Raw genomic sequence first — 22,675 nt, 5'->3', positions numbered from 1 at the left:
AGTCGTAGTATGAATGCTAAATTAACGAGCGTCACGATTTTATTACTTTTGACGTAAATTTTTGACTTCTGAGAAGGAATTATTGTTTTAGTGCTCTGCTATCGGTCAAGATTCGGTTTATATGTTCCTTATTTAATTTGAAATGTTATTATAAGAGTCGTAGTATGAACATTAAATTACCGAGTGTATCCACTGCGACGGCAACGGCACGATTTAATTGTTTTTGACGTGAATTTTTGACTTCTAAGAAGTGATAATCGTTTTTTGCGCTCTATTAGTCAAAATTCGGTTTAGATATTCTTTATTTATTGCTAACTTGTATTTTTAACATTAACTTGACACTATTGCATTGCCTTTGCTGTGGATTCTAATCAGAGGCTCCCTTAAATTTGTATGAATTTTAATATAACTATCCAACTTTTGCTTCCTCCTCCATGGCAAAAGTTAAAGTGACGTCCCTGTAAAATAATGAAGATGTTTTGAACACATGTTTTGAATGTTGCCATTTGAAGATTGAACATTTGAAAGGAGGAAACTTAGATTTATGACCCTGATGCTATTTTTTTGCGATCTTCGAACAACTTAAGTCATACAAGCATTACATAGCTTTAATTCTCAAAATTTTCAAAATTAATTGAATTGAGATACATGGGTCAGCCATAAAGTGGTTCGGAATAAATTATTTAAGAAAATCATATCTTAATAATAACATTATACAGGTGTACAACATCGCGTTGCAAACATTGTTTAAATCTGGACCTCAAATTTGTGAAAACTCATTACATGCCTCTCAAGAGTCCTGATTTGATTTTTTTTCTCTGGGGATAAATAAGGTTTACAACAATAAACTAGCTACGATTCGACTGAAATAATATATTCGAGATTAAATAGCTGCTATTTCACACGCAATGTGCCAGCGATTTTTCAGTCCAGATTTAAACAATGTATACAACGCGATGGTGCACACCTGGATAATGTTATTTTTAAGATATGATTTTCCTGGATGTTTATTTTAATATGAATTAAAATAAATTAGGTAATATTTAATATTTTTTTTTAAATAATTTATTCCAAACCGCTCATATTTAATGCCCACCCTGTACATTGTTCAGAAATGTTTATAAAAAAAGCAAAGCATAATCTTACAATGAATGAAACTCGATTCCTTCATCATCATTATATCAGATTAACCTGTTTAACTACTAGAAAAAGGGCTTCTCAAACTAAACACTTATATGATATCTTTATATCAATGCAATGAAATTTATAATAAAATTTCATATAAATTTTATTGAACGTAAAATATATAATTTTATCTGCACATGTGTTGAAAAAACAGAAAGCTATTCTATATACATTTATCAATTTTATATAATATGATTTTTTTTAAAGTTTCTTTTACATATTTATATCGGAGCATAATAATTGATTAATAACAAGACATTGAATATAGCATTCAAAATATTTTGCAAAACAGCATTTTCAATAACACACAGTCATGCATATAATATTTATTTTGTGACACAAATTCTCGGAACAGTCGACAAAAGTAGACATTGTTTTAACTTTCAATAAATGTGTTCAAATCAATGACGCATACAAATAATAAAACAATATTGAGAAACAATGAACAACGTACATTCCATAGGTAAAACAATTAAGCAATTATTATAATAATGAAGTAAATTTTAGTTCAAGTATATTCATCAATATTTAAATTTGTTCTAATGGTGGTAATATTTTTTTATATAGTTGGTAGACCCAAATCGAGGTGAACAAATATGATTTAAAATTAATTTATACGCAGCTGTTAAACATTTTTAACATCCGCTACCAGTATTTGCTCACTACGGTTAAAAATCTTCTGAATTTTAAATAAATTATTAATTCTACCCATGTATTGTGTGTTCTCGATGAAAAAGAGTGGCGGAAAAAATGGCAGACGATTGCGTCACCACCGTGCGAAAGAATACGTTTACACATGTGGTTTTGTAGAGGGAAGGCTATGTGTTTATAATAAGCGATAACCTTGGGTAGGATGAGTAATAATTGTGGCTTAACGGACCGACGGTTGAGCACCCCTGGCCGTCTCGTCCGCTCGCAAGCCTCGGCAGACGACCCACATCTTTAATATTAAATATAAGAGACGCATTCCCTTTCACTATGTAACGGTTAAATAAACTGTGCCAGAGGTTCTCTCAAAAGATAGTCAGATGGTAGATGCGTTTCGGCAGGTGTAGGTTGAGCCGTCTTCACATACGGGCGGCGAGTTTCCGGTTTCAAGGTGCAACAGGAACAAGACGCGCAAAAATTACATTTGAACTATTTTTAATAAACTGTATTCTAATATTATTTTTTAACAAACTCAACAATTGGTGATTAGGAAATCAACGCAAATAATGAGAATAAAATTATTGCGATAAATATTCATATGAAAAATTATAATTAAAAACGGATGTGACATAAGCCGCTAACCCAATGCGTCAAAAAACTATTTATTGGGCGTATTGATCGTCAGAGTTGCATGAACTAAAGGAGGTAGCGTTACATACATATGTTTCATTTATAAGAAAAATCTAAAGTTTTAATAATTTAGAACACTTTTAATAATAATTAAATCCGACATTATAAATAATAAAAATTGGGGCTCGTGTGTATAATGACTTTTGGTAATCAATGGCTTATTAACCAATTTTGTTGATAAATGGAAGTGGATTAATACTATTAAACGACTATAATCTGATCTATTATATTGAAGTGGTTGAGATACAAGATCGTGTTAAGGTCGCCGATCAAGTTTTATGATGATGGTTGTTACAATAATAATAAATATATAAATATGTGTTAAGAATAGCTGATTTTTATGTATTCATAAGAGTGTGCAGCCCTGGGTGCATCGAGGAAGACGAGCCTCAACCTCCGTGCGTCGGCCACCTGTCGTGCAACCAACACACCTGACCTCAGCAACACGACTTCGATACAAAGTGCACAAATAGCCACAATTGCCATTACGTAAAGCGTCCGCAATAGTGTCAGGGCTTCGGATCTCCACCAAACGGCACATCCGACCTTGACTTTCTTGAATTTCCAGCGGAAACATTCCGGCGGAGAGAGATTTGCCGGCTGGCGGTGATCGCCTGAGGAATGCCTGAGATTCTTCTGTGTGATGGGAAAAAATCACCGCGCAGATTTCACGAATTCTCTCAAAGAACGATGGAAAAGCGATGGCCGCCGATCTCCAGACCGGAACGAGATGTGACGAGATCGATTCGCGCATCGGTAGTGTAGACACAGATGCACGCAGACCGTCTGGGGATGACGAAGAGACAAATCCGGTAGGGTGGTTGCTGGTGACTCATCGGTTGGTATCTCTCCAATTTAGTATATCAAACATACGACACTTAAATATTTTTCATCATTCGGAAAATTGATTACAAAATAAACTTATTGCTTCATTAGGCATTGAAGTGCTTAATCAAATTAAAGATTCGATATCTCTCACATGGAGCAAGATCAATGATATTTAACTATATTATATATTTTAGACAAAAAATATATTGATATGATGTGGATCTCAATTTAGACAATATAACCTATAGAAGACAATATTTTATGATGATATATGTATGTATAATTTAAGAAACTTTTTTGCACATGAGGATTGAGCAGCCCATATTACAAAAACGCCGCAAAAACACAAGAGCAAATGCATCACGTACATACATATATTTTCTAGTCGGTGTATGCATAGCATATATCATAAATATCAAAAATGGAAGAAAAAATGTGCAACATGTACAAATAATCTATGACTAAATTTGAAGATCATAATTATGATCATAATCTAATAAAATTTTTTTAAGATATTCTCGCAAAATTTGTTTATGAGATTATGATCATTTCGCCTTTTCACTTTTGTTTAATATGTCTTATTTATTATAGTTCTTGCCTAGCAGTATTTATTTATTTTAATTATTAAAAAAAAATATTTGTTCTAATTCAGTTCTGTTTTCAACGATTGCGTGTAATCATTTTAGTGCATTGACTCTTGAGAAAAAATAATGTGGTAGCGTATGAAACATATAGTCTATTAGATGCATTACAAACAATGTAATTTTTATTAAGTGTATAAGTATTAGTTAAAAAAAATATATCAATTATTGCAAACAAAAACTATCGATCAACCACAGCGACTCGTGTTATTTTTGTAAAGATAGCGAATCCGCATTTGTGCGAAAATATATATTCTGGTTCTCAATTGTTGTATGTATTGTATGTAATTCAAATCTCTCTCTGCGGTACTGCAGATTCATATTACATATAGTAATATATGATAATAAAAATTATCTTTCGTTGTAATCTGACATGCGTGAGCCCAATGCGTTACAACGGGGTAATTCTGTACCAAATCATACATAATGAATATCTAAAAGTAGTAATTATTATGTCATTTAAAATTAGTGATGGGGACAAATAATCAGAATAGGAGATTTTTAGCCTAATTTCCGATTCCAAAAACGATTCTTTGGATTTTTTCGGTTGAAATGCGAAACAGGAGAATTGATGATGTTTTTACATTATAATTTAGGAATTCTAGGACTGAAATATGAATTGCTAACGGCATTAAAATGGGGCGTGGCACAAAAAAGGTTGGGAAGCTCTGGTTTAAACTTTTAAACTAAAATTTTTTTTTGTCTTGTACTTGTGTTCATTATTCATTATTTTTAGTAATAATAGTAAAAATAATAAATGTTATAATATTTATTTTTAGGAGGTATAACTACGTGTAATCAATTGCGTGCGCAACTGCCGTTACAGGTAAAAAGGCCCTACGAGTCCAACTTTTTTGGGTGGGCACCCAGCTTGTGACGGCCGGATGAGCGGGTCCCCCACTCCCGTAGTACTAAGTATGTTATTGAAGATGTATTTTTTCCTCGTTGTCTAGTCAGCATTGCTTTGTAGGAATCGGAATCGGTAAAAAATTTGAAATTGTCCCTTAACTACTTTAAATACTAAATATAGGATAATAATTTGATAATTTCTTAAGTAAAGCAACAGAAAAAAATATATTAAAAAGTTTGAGAGTAGATAAATAAATTTGGAAGAAAATCAACATTTTGCTAAATAACTTTAGAGAAAGGTCTGGAAAAGGATGCTTCAGAATAATCATAAAAATCTTGGTTAATATTTATGACCTATTTTTTATATCTGCTAAAATATTTTTTTATAAAAAAAATCATTGAATATTTTTTTTCTTCAAAAAATAGAATACTTTATTTTAACCTTTTCGCCGCGGCGTTTATTTGGCGCGAGTATTCCCCCAGCGCGGCTAAACTTTTAGCGCGCTAGATTTTCAGCGCTAAATCTATTTAAATGTTTATTAAAGTTAAAAAACACTATTTAAATATTAAGAAACGACAATTAAACACATGTTAATTTATACTCAACAAAATCCTTTAGGGTAGTTTCATATAATAATGATGATGAAATCATTAAATAATATATCGACTAGTATCTCCATCTAGTTTTGTTAAGAAACATGTAAGGAGAAGCGAGAAGTAAATTTTAAGTGGATATCTTGAAGATGTGCAAATAGTTAATAATCACATGTGACCTCTTCAAGCAAGGCAGCTGTATTTAAAAAAAAAAATGCGCTTCGCGGCCAAATGATTTGCAATTTTTAAACGCAAGTTACACAATACACTTTGATCCATGATTGTTATAACATTAATGAAATAATATTGGTAACAGAAACGAATATATTAGAAACAATATTTTCATGACATTTTATATGTAATGAACACTAAAAAATATTACCTTGATTTTTTAACAAGATTTAATAAAACAAAGGTGATAATTTTCATAGATTAGTGTCGTTGACATAAACATATATTTAAAAATATTATCATATTTTTCAATTACATTTTAAATTTAATTAAAACATACATTTTTTCAATGTCATTGGATACAATAGTTTAAAACTGAGAGATGCTCCAGTTCTTATAATACTAGTTTGAACGTAGAAACTAAGAGATTGAAGACTTAATGAAAGCTTCATATAAAAAATGTAGCTAACAAGAGAAGTGTAGTCTGCAATATAAAATACTAAGTGCAGTAAAATGGGTCAAAGAACATAAATGTAGTAGTTCTTGAACCATCAACGAACAGTATAAAGTACAGTTCAAGTGGATTAGATCTCAACAAGAATTCAAGGCAAAGGAAGTTTCATGCACTTGACCGATCGAGTGACCGAGATGAGTGGCTTCGACGTGACATCCGTCTAGTAATCTGAGCTACCTAAAAACGCACGTCCTATACTCTACATGTATGAACTAATGACTAAACATTATTAATAATAATTATAAACAGTTGCATCTTTAATTACTTACTATTGCAAGATTCTCAGAGCGTAGGAGGGATACACAGTCTCACTCATCTCACTCGCATCCCTGCATTAATTTCTAGTATCTGGAAGCGTGGGTGGCACAACAATACTGTCTCTTCGGTGGGCGTGGCCACACCGGTGTGTCCCAGATGACCAAGACCCAGACGGAGTCAACGGCATCCTAAGCAAAAATCGCATCGTTGCGTACGTAACGAGTGATGAATAGATTTGCGTGCTAATGACGGCCGAATTCGAGGCTGGAAGCCACTCTTTGGACTCCAAGTCCAAAGAAGTGATGAGGTACTGTTTTTTATTCGTCTCCTCGCATCGAGCAGTCGTGTGCTGTGCAAACACGTGTTGTAGGAGGCGAATTGCAGATGCGAGGCTACCATTTTGATTTCGGTGTTGTTTATCTTGGTTTGTGGATTGTAATGGTACCCACGCTGTACTGGCAATGTGAGAGTCGAGTCGAGAGGAACTTGATTAGCAATAATAGCTCGGGTTAAAGATCGAGCAATTTGAACAAGATTATGAATTTTATTAGAAGGTATAGACGTTGATTGGATGCACTTTCTCCACTTTAATTTAATTTTCTGGGGGTACTGAAAATAAATCAATTTATAAATAATTTACAATTAATAAAAACAGATATAAACTATAGCATGTTCCCAAGTATTTACAATAATAATAATAAGTTATTTATTCCAAATAAATTGGTTCATTATCTTAACAGATAATAGGAAAATATTCATATCAGATTATTAGATATAAATAATTGTTGTTTTTGTCAATATTTCCATTTAGATAGAATATAAAAATAACAACACTTGACGTAATTTACTAATGAGTCCCAATACCTAGCATATTTGTTTATGAAAAATGTGTACTGGTTTTCAACTGTATCCTATTCCAAACTTTTGTTAAAAGTTTTTTTTATATATATACATAAGCAGTAAATCTATGTAAATATAATTATTGTACAAATATTTTTTAACCATCCCTTAATACTCAAAATTAAGAAGCGATTTAGATCTACAACTATCCAATACATTCATCCCTCGATTTACGCGGTTGATACGTTCCAGGAAATATCGTGTAAATCGAGGAATAGAATTCACATGTAATTTTTAGTTTCTTTGACTTATAAATTAATCGTTCAAACTCTTAAGCGACTCCTAAAACAACTCAAGACACACGGCATGGGCAGTGGAAGATGTTCCAGATGTAGGTAAAGTGAAGAAGTGAGTAGCACTACACATGTAAAACCAAATATGTATGATTTCGAGTATTTGAAAAAATGTTTTAATATTGAGGGATAAGTGTATATAGCAAATACTATTTATTTAACTACTATAAACTGCTTTAAATTATTTTTTAATATATTTACCTAATACATAATACTTGATATATTTCACTACTATAAACTGTCATTATATTTTTCTATGTTAAGTCAAACGAAATATTTTATTAGAAATCATTTCAATTATTCGTGGTTCGTCTACTTTTTAGGGTTTCACTTTTACTTAAAAGTATAATATATATATATATATATATATATATATATATATATATATATATATATATATATATATATATATATATATATATATATATATATATATATATATATATATATATATATATATATATATATATATATTAACGTTCATTCATTTTAATTATTGATCCAAGTATATTCAAACAGAATTTTGGTCAACTCAAGCCGGGACAGACGTCCCCATTGTTTGTTTGCACTTTGATATTACACTGTTTTAAAATATGATAGCTAATCTTACCGACTTCTGATATAAGAGTATTTGTCAAGGTTTATACAAATCGAATTATGGTCAACAGGAGGGCGCAAAAACAATTGTCACTTCTCAGAAGTCAAAACTTCACGTCAAAAGCAATAAAATCGTGTAGGCGCCGTCTCAGTGGGAACGCTCGGTAACGAGCGTTCCCGCTGCAATGGCGGCGGCACGATTTTATTGCTTTTGACGTGAATTTTTTACTTCTGAGAAGTGTTTTTGCGCTATTCTATTGGGCAAAATTTGATTTTGATGTAACATACTTATTAGAAATCGTAATTTTTCAATATAAATCGAAAATATCTAAATAAAACGTTACTAAACAATTTTTTTTGTTTGATTTATATAAAACCGCAATATTTTAGTTTTTCAGACTATTTAATGTTTATATATCTACAACTATATAAAAAAAACAAATATGAGGGTTCCAATAATGGCCCATTAGAATTTTTAGCTAAACAAAACGAGTGAAAGCGGCATTTCGGAACACTCAAGAAGTTTGCACACACAACCTATTTTTTTACATTAGCTTTGAGACAATTATTGAAATGCTCAATAAAATGTTTAGATCTTGTAACAAATCGTGAAAAATGTACCGTAGCAATGTTTCTATCTACTACATCACGTGTACCGGAAGTGGAGCTAAACAATAACAAGATTGGACTTAAATTAGCCTTATCAAAGGACTGGTATAAATAATGTGACACTAGATCACTCTTATCGAACACCATTCAACTTGACTGACTACGAGTAATCAGACCCCAGATTTAAATCAAGTATTCACTGCTTGTTTAACACCGTATAGTAAGTCCCCCAAATAGCGTGCTATTTGGGGGACTAAAAAACACACAAATATTTTTGCAATACATGAAGTAACGGCCATCCAAATAGCACGTCCTCAATTTACCGTGTTATTGGGGATCTACTGAACATACATATTTGTATGCATTAAGCAACGGTTCATCTGGCGACTAATCCTTAACAATAAACTCAAAAATCTAAAACATTTACAGAATGTATGAACATAAAATGGCCAACTAACGATCACTTAATCTTATTCTAGACACAAATAAAAAATATTTTTCCACTGGATTTTTATAGCAGCAAATATTAAAAATTCAGCATTTAGTGCCATCATATTTAATTTAATTTAAAAAAAAAATACATAGTTTCTTTTAACGCATTGTCCTCATTAACCCTTTCAACGCGAAGCCCGCCGTATGATGGGCCCATCAAATCGCATGTTTATTTAGTGAAATTAAATAGGTTTATATAAAACTTTTAAAAACACCATCTCGAGAGACAAGCGTCAAAAAGGTTAATAGCTTCTCCGATATATTATTCGTCGGAATCTGTATCAATACCATGAATTTATTTATTGATTCTGCAAATATAGCAAAAGTATTGAAACGATTTCAATTTTAAAAAATATGTGATTTTATTTTGTAGTTTTTTAACCATCATATGAAATATTTGAACAAGAAATTAGGTTTTATTTCATGAGGCCTAAACTAATATTGGTGCGTTAAACAATTCTTTTAGGATTGTGTCAACAGCCAATGTAAATTATAAAATAACTAAAAAACACCAGTCATTCAACCGGATCTAGTTAAATACGCCCAAAACACATTAACGTAAAAAGCTATACTTTTGTATCTATGACATAATTGCTTCGTTTTTAAAGCCATTACTAGACATGTTGACTTAAAGATTTCCCTTGCCAAAAAGCTAAAATCGGCTGATCTTGAAAATTGCTCAGACTCAAGAATAGTTCAATCAGACCGCAGAACAGACATTTCGCTATTGCGAAGCTCGCGTCGGCAATCTTATCGGGCGAAACTATTTAATCTTATCGCGACAAATTGAGCTGTATGTACAAAATCGAACGTAATTAAAATATCACAAAACTGTTGACAACAAACGCATTTTTTCGGATAAAAAAATAACAGCGATAACCTTTGGTGATGTGCGTTGTAACGAATTCCCGGATAGTAGAGCGATGACTACATAATCCAATTAGAGGGAAACGTGTGACCCGCGTGTACTGTATAAAATATAAACGTCTTACTGAATTCTAGCACATGTGTGAATTTTCATTCGCTGGCCTTTCATACGATGTTAGCATTGTTTTTTTTTTGAAATTAACGACACATGAAATAATGCGACCTTGATCGAATTAGGAGCACCTTCAAGATTTTTTTATTTTCGAATGATGCACAATTTAATGCAAAAAATACAAAGTTACTCAGGCGAACCGTGCAAATTATCAAAAATGAATACCGCAAATCACTGATAACGACATGCTCAATCGTTTACTGATAATGAAAATGAATTGTTTGCCAAATGTAAAGTGTATAACTAATTGCTTGCCTTGATTTTGTTAATAAATAGATCAAGCTTTAACTATCTTTTTGTCATATATCGGGGGTAAAAAAAGATAATTTTATAGAGTAGGTCAAATAAAAAATTGTGACGTCACATTATAATAACTTTTACTACAAAATATTTTAAGGGAGGATAAGTAATACCATATACCTACAGCAGTGGCCAATTGAAAGTTTCATACATAATATTTCACGTATTCTTTCCTTAAAACTTTTTCTATTGATTTTTTTTATATTCTTCAGAGAAGATATAAATTACACAAGTCAACTAGTTAATGGAAATCACGTCATTAACATGGCCAGGAAACAACCCAGTTGAAAATTTTAGGCAATCATAAAACAACAATTAAGAAAAAAAACGATCAAAAAATTTAGCCGAGCTGAAAAAATATCATGGAAGTATAGAAGAGCAGATCGATCTTAAAATGATTGAAAATCTGTATTTATTGATGCCAAGCAGAATAGAATAATTTATTAAAAAAAAGATGAAATTACTTAAAACTATTTTTTTAAATATGTTTTATTTACAAGCTTTTAATTTTTAAATGTCATCGATATTGTTTTCTATAAATAGAACCAAAAAAAAGGGTCGCGCGCACGTGTTGAGTCGGAGGCTCGCCATTATGCACTTGCTGGGACGAGGAAAAATGCACTTTTCCCAGAATTGACGCAATTATACCATCCTAATTTTACAATACGCGTATTTTTTAATAGTATTGACAGAAAACGAAAGTTAGAATAAATTCAAAAACGAGTAAAAAATGCATCAAAGTTGATAAAATAATCAAAATATATATAAGAACCGCCATGTCAACTTTTAATTTGCCACATCTGTATATAGAAAAAAAAACGATTTTTAAAATCAAGTATAATAAAATAAAATTTAACATTGAATCTCTCATACTCCCACCACTTATTAATACGACCTTGACGGTGACTATGCCCATGAGTTTAGTTGCCCTTAATATTAACGAACGAATCTCGAAACATATGTGTTGGGTTAGCATTTAATATTTTCAATGCCTTAACTGTCAAATATCAAACTCGTTATTGCATATATAAAAAATATTGACGGACAGTTACTATTGTGAAAATCGCAAAGCTATAGCATCAAACAGATCTTGATTGATATAATTGATTAATAATCTAGTTCAAAGTAGATTGACTCAAGGTAAATCACTACACCTAATTATTTTTCAAAAAAATATTATGTTTAAGACATTTTCAATAAGCAGGAAAAATAACTTTTTCCAACGAAATTCTTCTTGAATTAAGAGTAACTTACGAATTTTTCGAGAAACGAGTATTTATAGTAAATTATAGGGGGGAAATCAGCGATTTTCAGCGTTTTATTGCTTTGATTTTATTAATTTATTCAACACTTTTTTTAATTAATATAAAATATTTTTTTTCATGTTAATTTATTGGTATTATTTTCTATAGAAATCATTTAAATTAATTAAAATTAAAAAAAGGGTATATAATTAAAATCAGGGATGCCTCAAAACAGTGAAATATCGACCACCGTACATGTACGGCGATACTACTGAAAAGGACAAGTGCTAAATGTGAGTTTTAAATCAATTTAATTATGGTATTCATAAATCACAATAAAGCCTAAACATGTATACTGTATAGTAATAGTACTTTCTGGACTAAAGCCGATTCAATTATCTATCTAATTAACCACTTGTTCTAGCAAGAAACCAATTAGTCATAACCGTTTTTAGGACACAAATTCAAAAGCGCACTTCCTCGTTCGAACGCTACAAGATTCAGTCAAGATTCCAATGCTCTAAAAACACGTTTGAAGCTTTCCAAGGATTCGCACAATGCACACAAGCTATAGCTATAGCTTTCGGCGTAACGGCTTTCGGGCCAGACCCTTTTAACGGTCGCGTCGTCCGTAGCGAGACGCTTACCTGCTTTCCGCCGGCCACCATCTTTGCACTTGTGGCGACTCCTGGAAGTGAGAAGGTATCCGGAGAGTTTCCGAGGAGTTCGGAGCTTCTCCGACAAAACGACTGATCGAGACTCGGTTCGGAAACACCAAGCGGAGCGAACTGCTTCGCAGCGACGCGCGCACTAGACTGAGCACCGAACGAGCCAGGTGCGAACCCCGCGACGTGCGCACGCAACACACATTGAAGATCTTTGGACTCGAGGTAGTAGTGGTGGTAGCGCGCTATGCAAATTCAGATTTGAGAAGAATAGGAGATTAAAAAAAAACGTCAAGCCAGTCGAAGTTGCAGGTAGCGTTGGGCAGCAATTCTGTGAGTTCACGTGCACCAAAAATCGAAAGGGGTGCTAAGCAGATTTGGAAGCTTATTCCAATTAGATGCACAGGTAGAATTATTTGAGTCACATTTTTTTTATAAATATAAAGAGTGAGTATATTGAATTATGAAATGATATGGAATATTTTGTAGCGAACGTTGATATAGTTTTTTTCTTAAATGAAGGCGTTATGAACAATCATTGTATCCGCTGAGGTTTAATTATGAAGTATTCATGCGCATGTGCGGTATAAACGTTTTGCATATTTAATTATACAATTATAATAACAAGCTACATATATAAAATCGTTGATATTTTTTCTATTAATACCATATTTAGAACAGTAGGGATAGAATTTAAACCACATTTATAATTGCAAAATTCTCCGCCAGAGAGCAGAAGTGTCGTTATTGCATATGAACAGAATCAATTATAAATAATGCTACTTTAGATTCGTACGTAGTGACGTAACTAGGTGGGGCGGAACGCCCCGGGCGGCACTTGCTTAGGGGCGACATTTTCGCGATGGAAGGACTATTCGTGTAATGTGGTTAAAAAAATATATCCAGAGACGTCATTCCAGAGGAAAGGCAAAAACTAGTGATCCGTTTTTTTAATATTTTTATTTCATTAAAATTAATAATATTTCATCAAATGACATGCATTTTTCTGGCCGAATTTAAAATGCTCGTGTTTAGAATCCACATCAAAAGCAATAAAATTGTGTTAAGTTATTTTTAAATTCATATAGACATTTTATAAAAATATTACAATAAGTGAGAAATAAATTAAACATATCTTAACCGAATATTGACCAATATAAGAGTGCAAAAAACAATTATCTCCTCTCAGAAGTCGAAAATCCACGTCAAAAGCAATAAAATCATGTCGGCGCCGTCGCAGTGGAATGCTCGGTAATCTAGCATTCACACTACGACTCCTATAATAATATTACAAATTAAATAAGGAACATATAAACTGAATTTTGCCCAATAAGAGAGCGCATAAAACAATTATCACGTCTCAGAAGTAAAAAATCTACGTCAAAAGCAATAAAATCGTGTCGTCAAAACAGTGTAATATTAAAGTGCAGACTATGGAGAAATATGCGAGATGCGACGTCTGTCTGGCATGAGTTGGCTTAGTTTGTATTTTAGGCTTGACCTAACGAAAGTTCTAAATAATGATTAGTATTAGAACTTTCATTAAGTTAGGTTTGAGTTTGAACAAAATTATGTTTCATATACATTTTAGATCAGCGTATAATATCAGTAGCACCTATCAGTTGAATTATATTTTCGCTAGTGGGAATATAATTTCAATTAAAAATACATATTTACTGTAACATTTATAAATCGCATGTAGTTAAAATCAATCTAGAGATAAAAAATCCTATACGTAGTTATGGAAAAATCATAAAAAATATAATGCTATAATATATATTTTGGAAGAAAGGTAAACCAAAAACATCATGAAAAATTCTCATCTAATAATAAAATATTTGAGGAAAAGTTCTGCAAACATATCGACATCTAGTTATTATAATTATAAATCTAAAAATTATGTGGTGCGCTACCTTTTTATTAATATATTAAAAGAAGTCTGTTAGGTTTTCTAGAATAATGTCACCAACTTTTAAGGGTACTGAAGATCATTAAGCCAAATTTAATTACATATAAAATTAATGCTATGATTCAATATTTCAATCTTTAGTTGAAAAGTATTCTAAATTGATGAGTTAAAATGAGCCTTGGACAATGCACGTGAAAACCTTGAACAAGCAGAATTCACAAAAAGTAATGGAGAGATAAACAGTCAACATCAAGGAAAAGTGCAATGAAAATTGATATTATTTAAGTATGCAACGCAGCGTACTCAAATAAATACATATTCCCGAATCTCGTCACGTCCTCAAATTCTACGAACCTCTGTGTAGCCTTATTTTAATTGACTTACCGCATAAATTATATTAATCTAATTATTTTGTATTGATTTTCTGTATAAAACAGGGGTACAAATATAATTGAAAAAAGCCAGAAAATTCAGAATTTTATCAACATCATTCTAAATTTATAATTTTGAACTGTGACGTTATTTTATAGTATATCCGAATATTTTTTTTTAATAACTTATTCAATTCGATATTTACATTATGGTTGAACACGTTGTAGATGACGTCACCTTGTTCGATAGACGTCGACGATCGGTTCGTACCCAAACCTCTGAACTAATTTCATTACATTATCATAAATCTGTCCATCAATAGGCGAGGTCATGTTTTTGCCTATAATAATTTCTCTGCGTCACGCAATTTTCTTGTACGTCTCGTCAAAAAACAAACCCGTCAAATACACTAAAAAACATATCGTTTTTACATATGTATGAAGTATGAGCATACATAGATGGACAATTACTGGCACACATACAGCAAACAAGCATGCAGTGTGCCATTAGAGCCTATCATCAAAACCGGCCGCGAACTGCAAGGTCAAATAGCAAACACAATGAGAGGTCTCGTGCTAATAAATATGCTTATCTCGCCGAGCAACAGGTAAACTGCTAACAGTTAGACGACGGTCGAGGATAACGCGCCGTTTTAACTGCACACCTATGTAAAATATGTGCAATAGAAAAAAAAACATTTTAACATTGGTATTTCAGGCGCGTCTTTTCGTTCATGATTCTGAGTCTTGCGAAACTAATGATGGAGAGCATCAATAGTTTCGCGCCGGTTTACCTAAACTAGGTAGGAGATCGGGCCTAGTGAAATCCATACAGCGAAAGCCAGCTATGGGCCAAAATTTCTGAGCTACTAGACGATATCTGGAAGCCTTGTCTTAGTCATCACTTGACAATACTAAAGGCACGATTAGTGATCAAGCTGCGATAAACTTTTGGTACTGGTCGGTTTTATACCGACCACTGCCGCGCTTGCATACGTGTAATGAAGCAATTTGGCGCATGCGAAAAAGTCGTCTTAATACTTGACCGACCGACGGATCTTTATTCATAGCATTATGTGTAAAAACGGCTTTTTCGCCTTATAACATCTTTTGAATTAAACGTCAAATTTGTTATATTTCTTTTACTTGAAAAAAATATTTATAACAAAAAAATTGAATTTTTTGAAACTCAATATAAATAAAATAAAAAACGCTGGTTTTGATGAAATTTTAACGTGGCGCCGTTATAATAAACAAGTAGCAAAATTTGGTTTAAATAAATTTATTCTAAAAAAATATTTATTTACATTTTTTAAATATATTCTTTGCAGCTTGTTATTCATGGGGTATTCACGGTTATGAACAAGGCCCATTCGCTACTTGTACCTTACCTGTTTAAGTTGCAAAACAACATAAATATGTTTTAAAATTTAAGTATGTTAGATGCGAACGAGCAATAGCGAGTGAGAGTTGTTCAGAATAGTGAACACCCAATGAATACAGCAGAAAAGGTTCTTACATGAATTGTACGGCTTCTGTTTCGGTACAAGGCAGTACGAACACGCTAATTTTTAATGAAAATATAATTATATATAAATAAATAAAATGTATACGCAAATGAATGAATATTTTTTAGAATAAATTTGACCCACAATAACAAGAAAGTAGCAAAAAATTAACTTTTTATTAAAGTTAAAATTTATTTAAATTTAAATATCCATTTTTTTCTTTAGAACCTATCGCGCAAGGCGTCATTTTTCGTGGCAACTATTCTTCAAAACATTTATTTTATTTATATTGAGTAAATATTTTTTATGTGGCATACAGATTAAAAAATAATAAGTAATAATACAAGGCAAAACATAATTTTTTTCTTGCCTTTTAATTCAAAAGTTATAATATATCAGATTTTCGCACGTACACCGAACTGCTTCAGTGAGTGTGTAAGCGCGGCAGTGGCCGGTATAAAACCGACTTGTACCAAATTTTGCGTTCTACGTGAGATTCTACATACCGATATAGATGTCACGGTTAATTTACCACCCATAAGTTATTTATTGACATTAGTCAGAACAGTGAACACCCCATGAATAACTCTCTGCAACAAATCTACTAGTCATTTATAATTATATATAAATAAATTAAATCAATAAATATTTTTTTATGGTAAATTTGACCCTCCAATAACAGCATTAATTATTTTATTTAAAGCAAAGTATGGTACTTATTTATTATAACGGCGCCACTCTCACCCATATTGAAATATTGGTCATGTCGTGGCAACTGAAGAGATTCCACTCACCAAACAATCGTAATATTTAAAAGTATATGATAAATACTGTTCCACCAAAGTGGTAAGCGTTTGTAGATATGGACAATACCTGAAGATGTCATTCCTAAGAGTGTGGGGAAACATCTAGAGGTGCATCTCTAGATGTTCCTCCACTAGTTTTAACGCAAACGAAACCGGTTTCTTGCATGTAAGTATTAAAATGTTCTGCAAGAACTGAACACCGAATATAAAAAAAAAGAAAAATCAATACAACCGTCGCGAAAATTCATGCGATCATTATTCTTAGTTAAAGATAAGGAGTTACATGAGTTAATTGTTTATTTGCACTAAATATGCAAAACATGTTGACCTCATTGTCCATAGATGATCTTACCGTGATATTTATTCTACTGATTTGATATTAGTACTTGAGATGTTTGTTAAAGAATTTATTTCATCTAATTGATTATACAGATGTCGAAACAGGATAGTTTCGGGTTGCGATAGTCCGAGAATCTTCGGGTCACACCTGTGTTTATGCGAAAAATAGAGGCACATCGACAAGAGTTATCGCGGAATACCGGAAAAACCGGATCTGCTGTTGAATGAAACCAAATTTTATAGGAAAGTCTCCAAAAATCGAGTCACGGTTGGTAACGCGAGTCGGAGGCGATCCAACCTTTGCGCGACGATTAGAGCCGTCGTCCTATTTTCGTTTTGTGCGATTAGATATTGTATTGAGATAAGGCAAGATACTGCTCTGCGCAGAGCGAACGCTGCTGATAAAACGCAGCTTTGCCTAAAATCTGTGGAAATAAAAAAAATACCATCGCGTGTTAGGCGTTTGATGGACGATAAGGTCGAGTTGGGCCAATTATGTGTCATATCGGCGATTTGTACGACAGTAAAAACTGATGCTGGTAAAAACATTCTAGAATCTAGGGTGACAAACCTCTGTTTGCTCGTTTCAATAGTTTTATACATTCCAGTGACTCATCACATTAGATAATACATCTGTATCTAATCTTTCACTTTATGCGAAACACATTATTGCTCATCCAAGTGTGCTCTGATTATATGTGTTTATCAATATTTTTAATACTTTCAGCATATTTCAATATTTTGACTATTTAAGTGTAATTTTAAGAAATTAATCTGCTACTCGTCGATAAGAATCAAATACCAATGAATCACGTTGGTATTTGGCAATTCTTTCAACTAAAAATAACAAATACACATTTCTATATAAATAATACTTCAAAAAGATTAAAATGATATTAAATGTGTTTCCTTCAACAGTAAAGAATTAGTAAACAAACATCCACAATTCATAAGTACATTTCTGTTATCAAACTACTGATAATAATTCAGTTAGAACTCGAACAGCTGAAGTTTTGTATGAATGAATATATGAGTTACGCTCGAATTACCTTGAATTTGCAATGAATACTAATAAAGCAAATGCGACACCAGTGACATAAAAACCAATTTGATAATCTGAATAACGGAAAACTTATCTGACAACCATGCATGCAAAATATAACTAGCCTGACCGACAATCTAGTATTCAAATCAAAGTTTGAAAAACAATTGCGAATGATTACGCAATATGCATAAGCAAACAATACCCATATACATAAACGTCTATGCTTTTATAGTTATTAGTAGTATTTAATAAAGATGTATCCATAATTCTACTGGGCAAATTATCCATTCTATCGGAAGAGTTTGATACCTCTTAATTAATATAAATTAGATTCGTTTTAAAATAAATATATATTAGACTTACTTAATTACTTTTAATTTGAACATTTGTCTAACTATTCGTAAAGATAAATTTATAACTCTAAATACACAGTTTAACAACGCAGGTAGTTAACTATGTAAGTTTTTTATGGCGCTATATCCAAGCTAAAAAACAATCGGTCGAATACAATATAATAATAAAAACACTTTGTAATTGCCGAAATTCCAAAAATTATTTATATTTCGGAGTTACTATAGCTATAAACTTTCTCAATGGTTGGTATTGAATCTCATTTAACAGTAATGAGTAAATTTATCAACATTTGCAAGTTACGTATTTTGCAATAATTATTTCTGTTGCTATTTATTTATTTATTATTATTTTATATTGCATAAAAAAGGCAGTGATATATTTATTTTACTACTTTTTGTATAAGTATGTTTTTTTAATTAAAATATGTTTCATATATTATTGGGCTTTTGTGGAATTTTTAATATAAATTCAGAGGCTCTCAATAATTTTTATAAAATTAATATAAGAAAAATTATATTAATTTATGTAAAAATATAACTATTTAGGGTGCATCAAAACAGTGAAAGATCGACCACCGTACATGTACGGCGATACCGCCGGGGATGTCATTTCACCTTTTTTCAAAGGGGAGCCAGTCTTTTGCCCCCCTGCACAAAATTTCATAAAATGACATGCATTTTTCTGTTCAAATTCAAGGTTAAGAATCACAGATTAGAATCCACGTCAAAGGCAATAAAATAGTGCCATCGCCGTCACAGTATCTAGCGTTAATATTAAATATTTTCAATAATATTACGGCTTACAATAAATAAGAATAGAATGAAGCATATCTAAAGCGAATTTTGACCAATAGGAGGAGAGCGCAAAAAACAATTATTCCTTCTCAAAAGTCAATATTCCACGTCAAAAGCAATAAAATCGTGCCGTCGCATTGGGAACGTTCTGTAATCTAGCATTCATACTACTACTTTTATAATAATATTACAAATTAAACGAGGAACATATAAACCGAATTTTGCCCAATAGGAGAGCGCAAAATACAATTATCCCTTCTCAAAAGTCAAAAATCCACGTCAAAAGCAATAAAATCGTGACGGCGCTGTCGCAGTGGGATCGCTCGTTACCGAGCGATCCCACTGCGACAGCGCCGACACGATTTTATTGCTTTTGACGTGAATTTTTGACTTCTGAGAAGTGATAATTGTTTTTAGCGCCCTCCTATTGACCAAAATTCAATTTGAATATGTTTTAACCAACACTCTTATTTGAGAAGTAGTTTGAATATACTTCGAAATACATTGTTATATCTGTGGAGCAATATGCAATATATAACGTCTGTCTGTACTTATTTTCCACTGAGAGACGAATTCACTTAGTTTGTTCTAAAACTATAATTAGTCTTAGAAATTTTATTAGGTTTGGTTTTGAACAGAAAATGGACGTTTCACAACTATCAAATTGAGAGCAGCATATAGCCCTTCAGTTAAATTATATTTTCGCTAATAGAAATACATACCTACTGGTGAAAAAAATTCACACATGCATGTAAATAAATAATTATCAGTATGTAAATGTGTATTTTACTATATATGGAAAAATTGAAAACATATAATTTTACTTGCACCTGCCAGATAAATTATATTTTTACTGGTAAAAATATATATTTACCAAAGAAAATGATTTCACTGAAATTACATATTTTAACAAATATTTTCGGGATAGATTCGTCTTCTTTGGGGATAACATGATAATTTTAGGTTCAGAATCAAGGACGTTAATTCAGATTTTTTCAAGGGGGGCGGGGAAAGCTCGCTAGTCTGTGGTCGTTTTTATTATTATTTTGATTTCGTTAAGATTTAAAGTATTTCATTAAATGACATGCATTTTTATAATCAAATTTAAGGGGGCAAATGCCCCTTACCTCTTTGAATTTAGTTCAATCTAAGAGGAAAATTGTTGAAGTTTAAGTGAGTGAACCACTGGTTAAAAAATAACATGTTATTGTTATTTCACTGAACAAAAATTAAAAAAATTACAGTGATTCTTCTCAAGATTATTGAGAAAAGACGCCATATCCATTTTATTTTAAGAATTTAAAAATGTATTTTATAAATAGAGAAAATGATATTCTATAAAGAACAAATTATTTATAATTGAATATACTCCAACAATTGAAACATTACAAATTTTTACATACACCTCATAAAGCACGGGGTTGGAAACTGATCGTCAACAGGCAAAATCATGCGTTACATTTAAATCCTGTTGCAAGGGAAGTATCTAAGTTTGCGAATCGCGTACGCGTCGATGTCTCTCCAGATGGAATCGCAGAGGAACGAAGAGAGTGCAATCGAACAGCGATTAACGGGAACGCGCTTGACCTGCAGCCAGCGAAAGTCGCGCGACCGCCTCCTCCCACTACCACTACCAATACCAATACCAATACCACTCCCTCTCCCTCTCCCGCTGCAACGTCTCTCATACGCACCAAGTTCGACTTTGCTTGCATAACGCATAACGACGAATCTCTTCGATTCTTGTGCAATCGAAGGTACGACTTGTATTGTTGCATCGATAACAATAATCGCAATCGCTCTCGCTCTCGCTCTCACTCTCGCCGGCCATGCGGAAGAATCTTATCAGAATCGACATACGACATGCAGATTTGAAACACTTACAGATTTCGGCATCTTGACGGCGACTCGACTCCGACCTGTCGAACAAACGAATCGATCAGTATTCAGCTAAAAAGAGCGAAGAGGCGACTAACGTGGCGGTGTTTCGCCGTTCAAAACTTTGTTCGTGTATCTTTCAGTGAAGGTACTCACGGGTTCGAAACGGCGATCGGCGGTCGTTCCGTCGTCGTCGTCGGATTCGAGCTTTTCGAGCGATTTGTCGCAGCTTGTGACACCCCGCGAACCACTCCGCGACGCGGCACCACCGACACACGCACACACACCTCTTTGCGACTGGCAACACTCGCGTGACACACGTCGCAACTCACTTCTTAAGCCGCTACGTTAGCTACGTTAGCGCGAAAACGAGCTAAAACTGTACAAGTTTCACATTTTCCTCTTCTCTTATTGCAAATTTATTTATTTTAATTAAATTAGTACCACAATGCTCGAAAAAATACACAATTAAAATAATTGTGTATTTTTAATAAACAAACAAAAAAATCATAAAATATTCAAATTTTAACTCTTCGTAACTGACATTAAACATATCACTGTGCAATGCCAGCGTATTAAGGCGTCGGGTGGCAACAGCAATAGATGAGTCGGTAAGTGTGGACGCTTTAGCTTCATCGGTAGCAAAAGAAGACGTGAGCGGAATTCTCCCAAAACTGAAATTCCTCAAGAATTGCCAGAGTGTCGACAGTACTTTTTAGTAAATCAAAATTATTCAATTTTAGTTGTGCGACTTTTTAATCTACCTCTTGGGGCCTATTTATATTTCTTTAGATTTCATTATGGTTAGTAAACAGGTATTAAGGTGCTTTATCGCGAGTGCCATAGGCGAGTCGGCAAGTGCGGACGTCCTAGATCCAACGGCCGTCAAAAGAGGACGCGATCGTCTTTCTCGAAGACGTTCTGGAACCCAAAACTGGAATTCTTAAGGAATAACTGGATTATCGACAGCGCCTTTTAGTAATTTGAAGAAATGCTTAGCGATATACAATTTTCTGCGAGAACTCGGCAAATCGTATCCCAACGCTCCTAAAAGAAAAGCTCTGGGTTATAAGAACGGAAAATGGCCATATGTCCTTTTATAAAGGTATCTTAAAATACATTTTTTTAATCTTTTCTACTAAAAGAAAATATTT

The 22,675-nt window shown here is 32.7% G+C and overlaps 1 protein-coding gene across 2 annotated transcripts in view; it reads right to left on the bottom strand.

Annotated features, from left to right (window-relative positions):
* The window catches only part of Moe (moesin), a 42,713-nt gene extending 20,893 nt beyond the window's left edge, over positions 1-21,820 (bottom strand). Inside the window, exons 1-2 of one of the 2 annotated variants that reach the window (XM_088200578.1) lie at positions 21,678-21,820; positions 21,528-21,562 (exon numbers count right to left, since the gene is read on the bottom strand). In XM_088200578.1, coding sequence (XP_088056704.1) covers positions 21,528-21,539 — 12 coding nt within the window. In that variant the 5' untranslated portion in view covers positions 21,540-21,562; positions 21,678-21,820. Of the gene's footprint in view, positions 1-12,499; positions 12,670-21,527; positions 21,563-21,677 lie in introns of those variants that run through there. The other variant, XM_088200577.1, reaches the window with a different exon arrangement.
* Positions 21,821-22,675: the final 855 nt, after the last annotated feature.

The sequence above is a fragment of the Plectrocnemia conspersa genome, unplaced genomic scaffold, assembly GCF_051122295.1.
Source record: "Plectrocnemia conspersa isolate PC_06_02 unplaced genomic scaffold, ASM5112229v1 ptg000012l, whole genome shotgun sequence".
Lineage (NCBI taxonomy): Eukaryota > Metazoa > Arthropoda > Insecta > Trichoptera > Polycentropodidae > Plectrocnemia > Plectrocnemia conspersa.
Note: the sequence above shows the minus strand (reverse complement) of the source record. Positions and strands in the feature narration are given on the sequence as shown.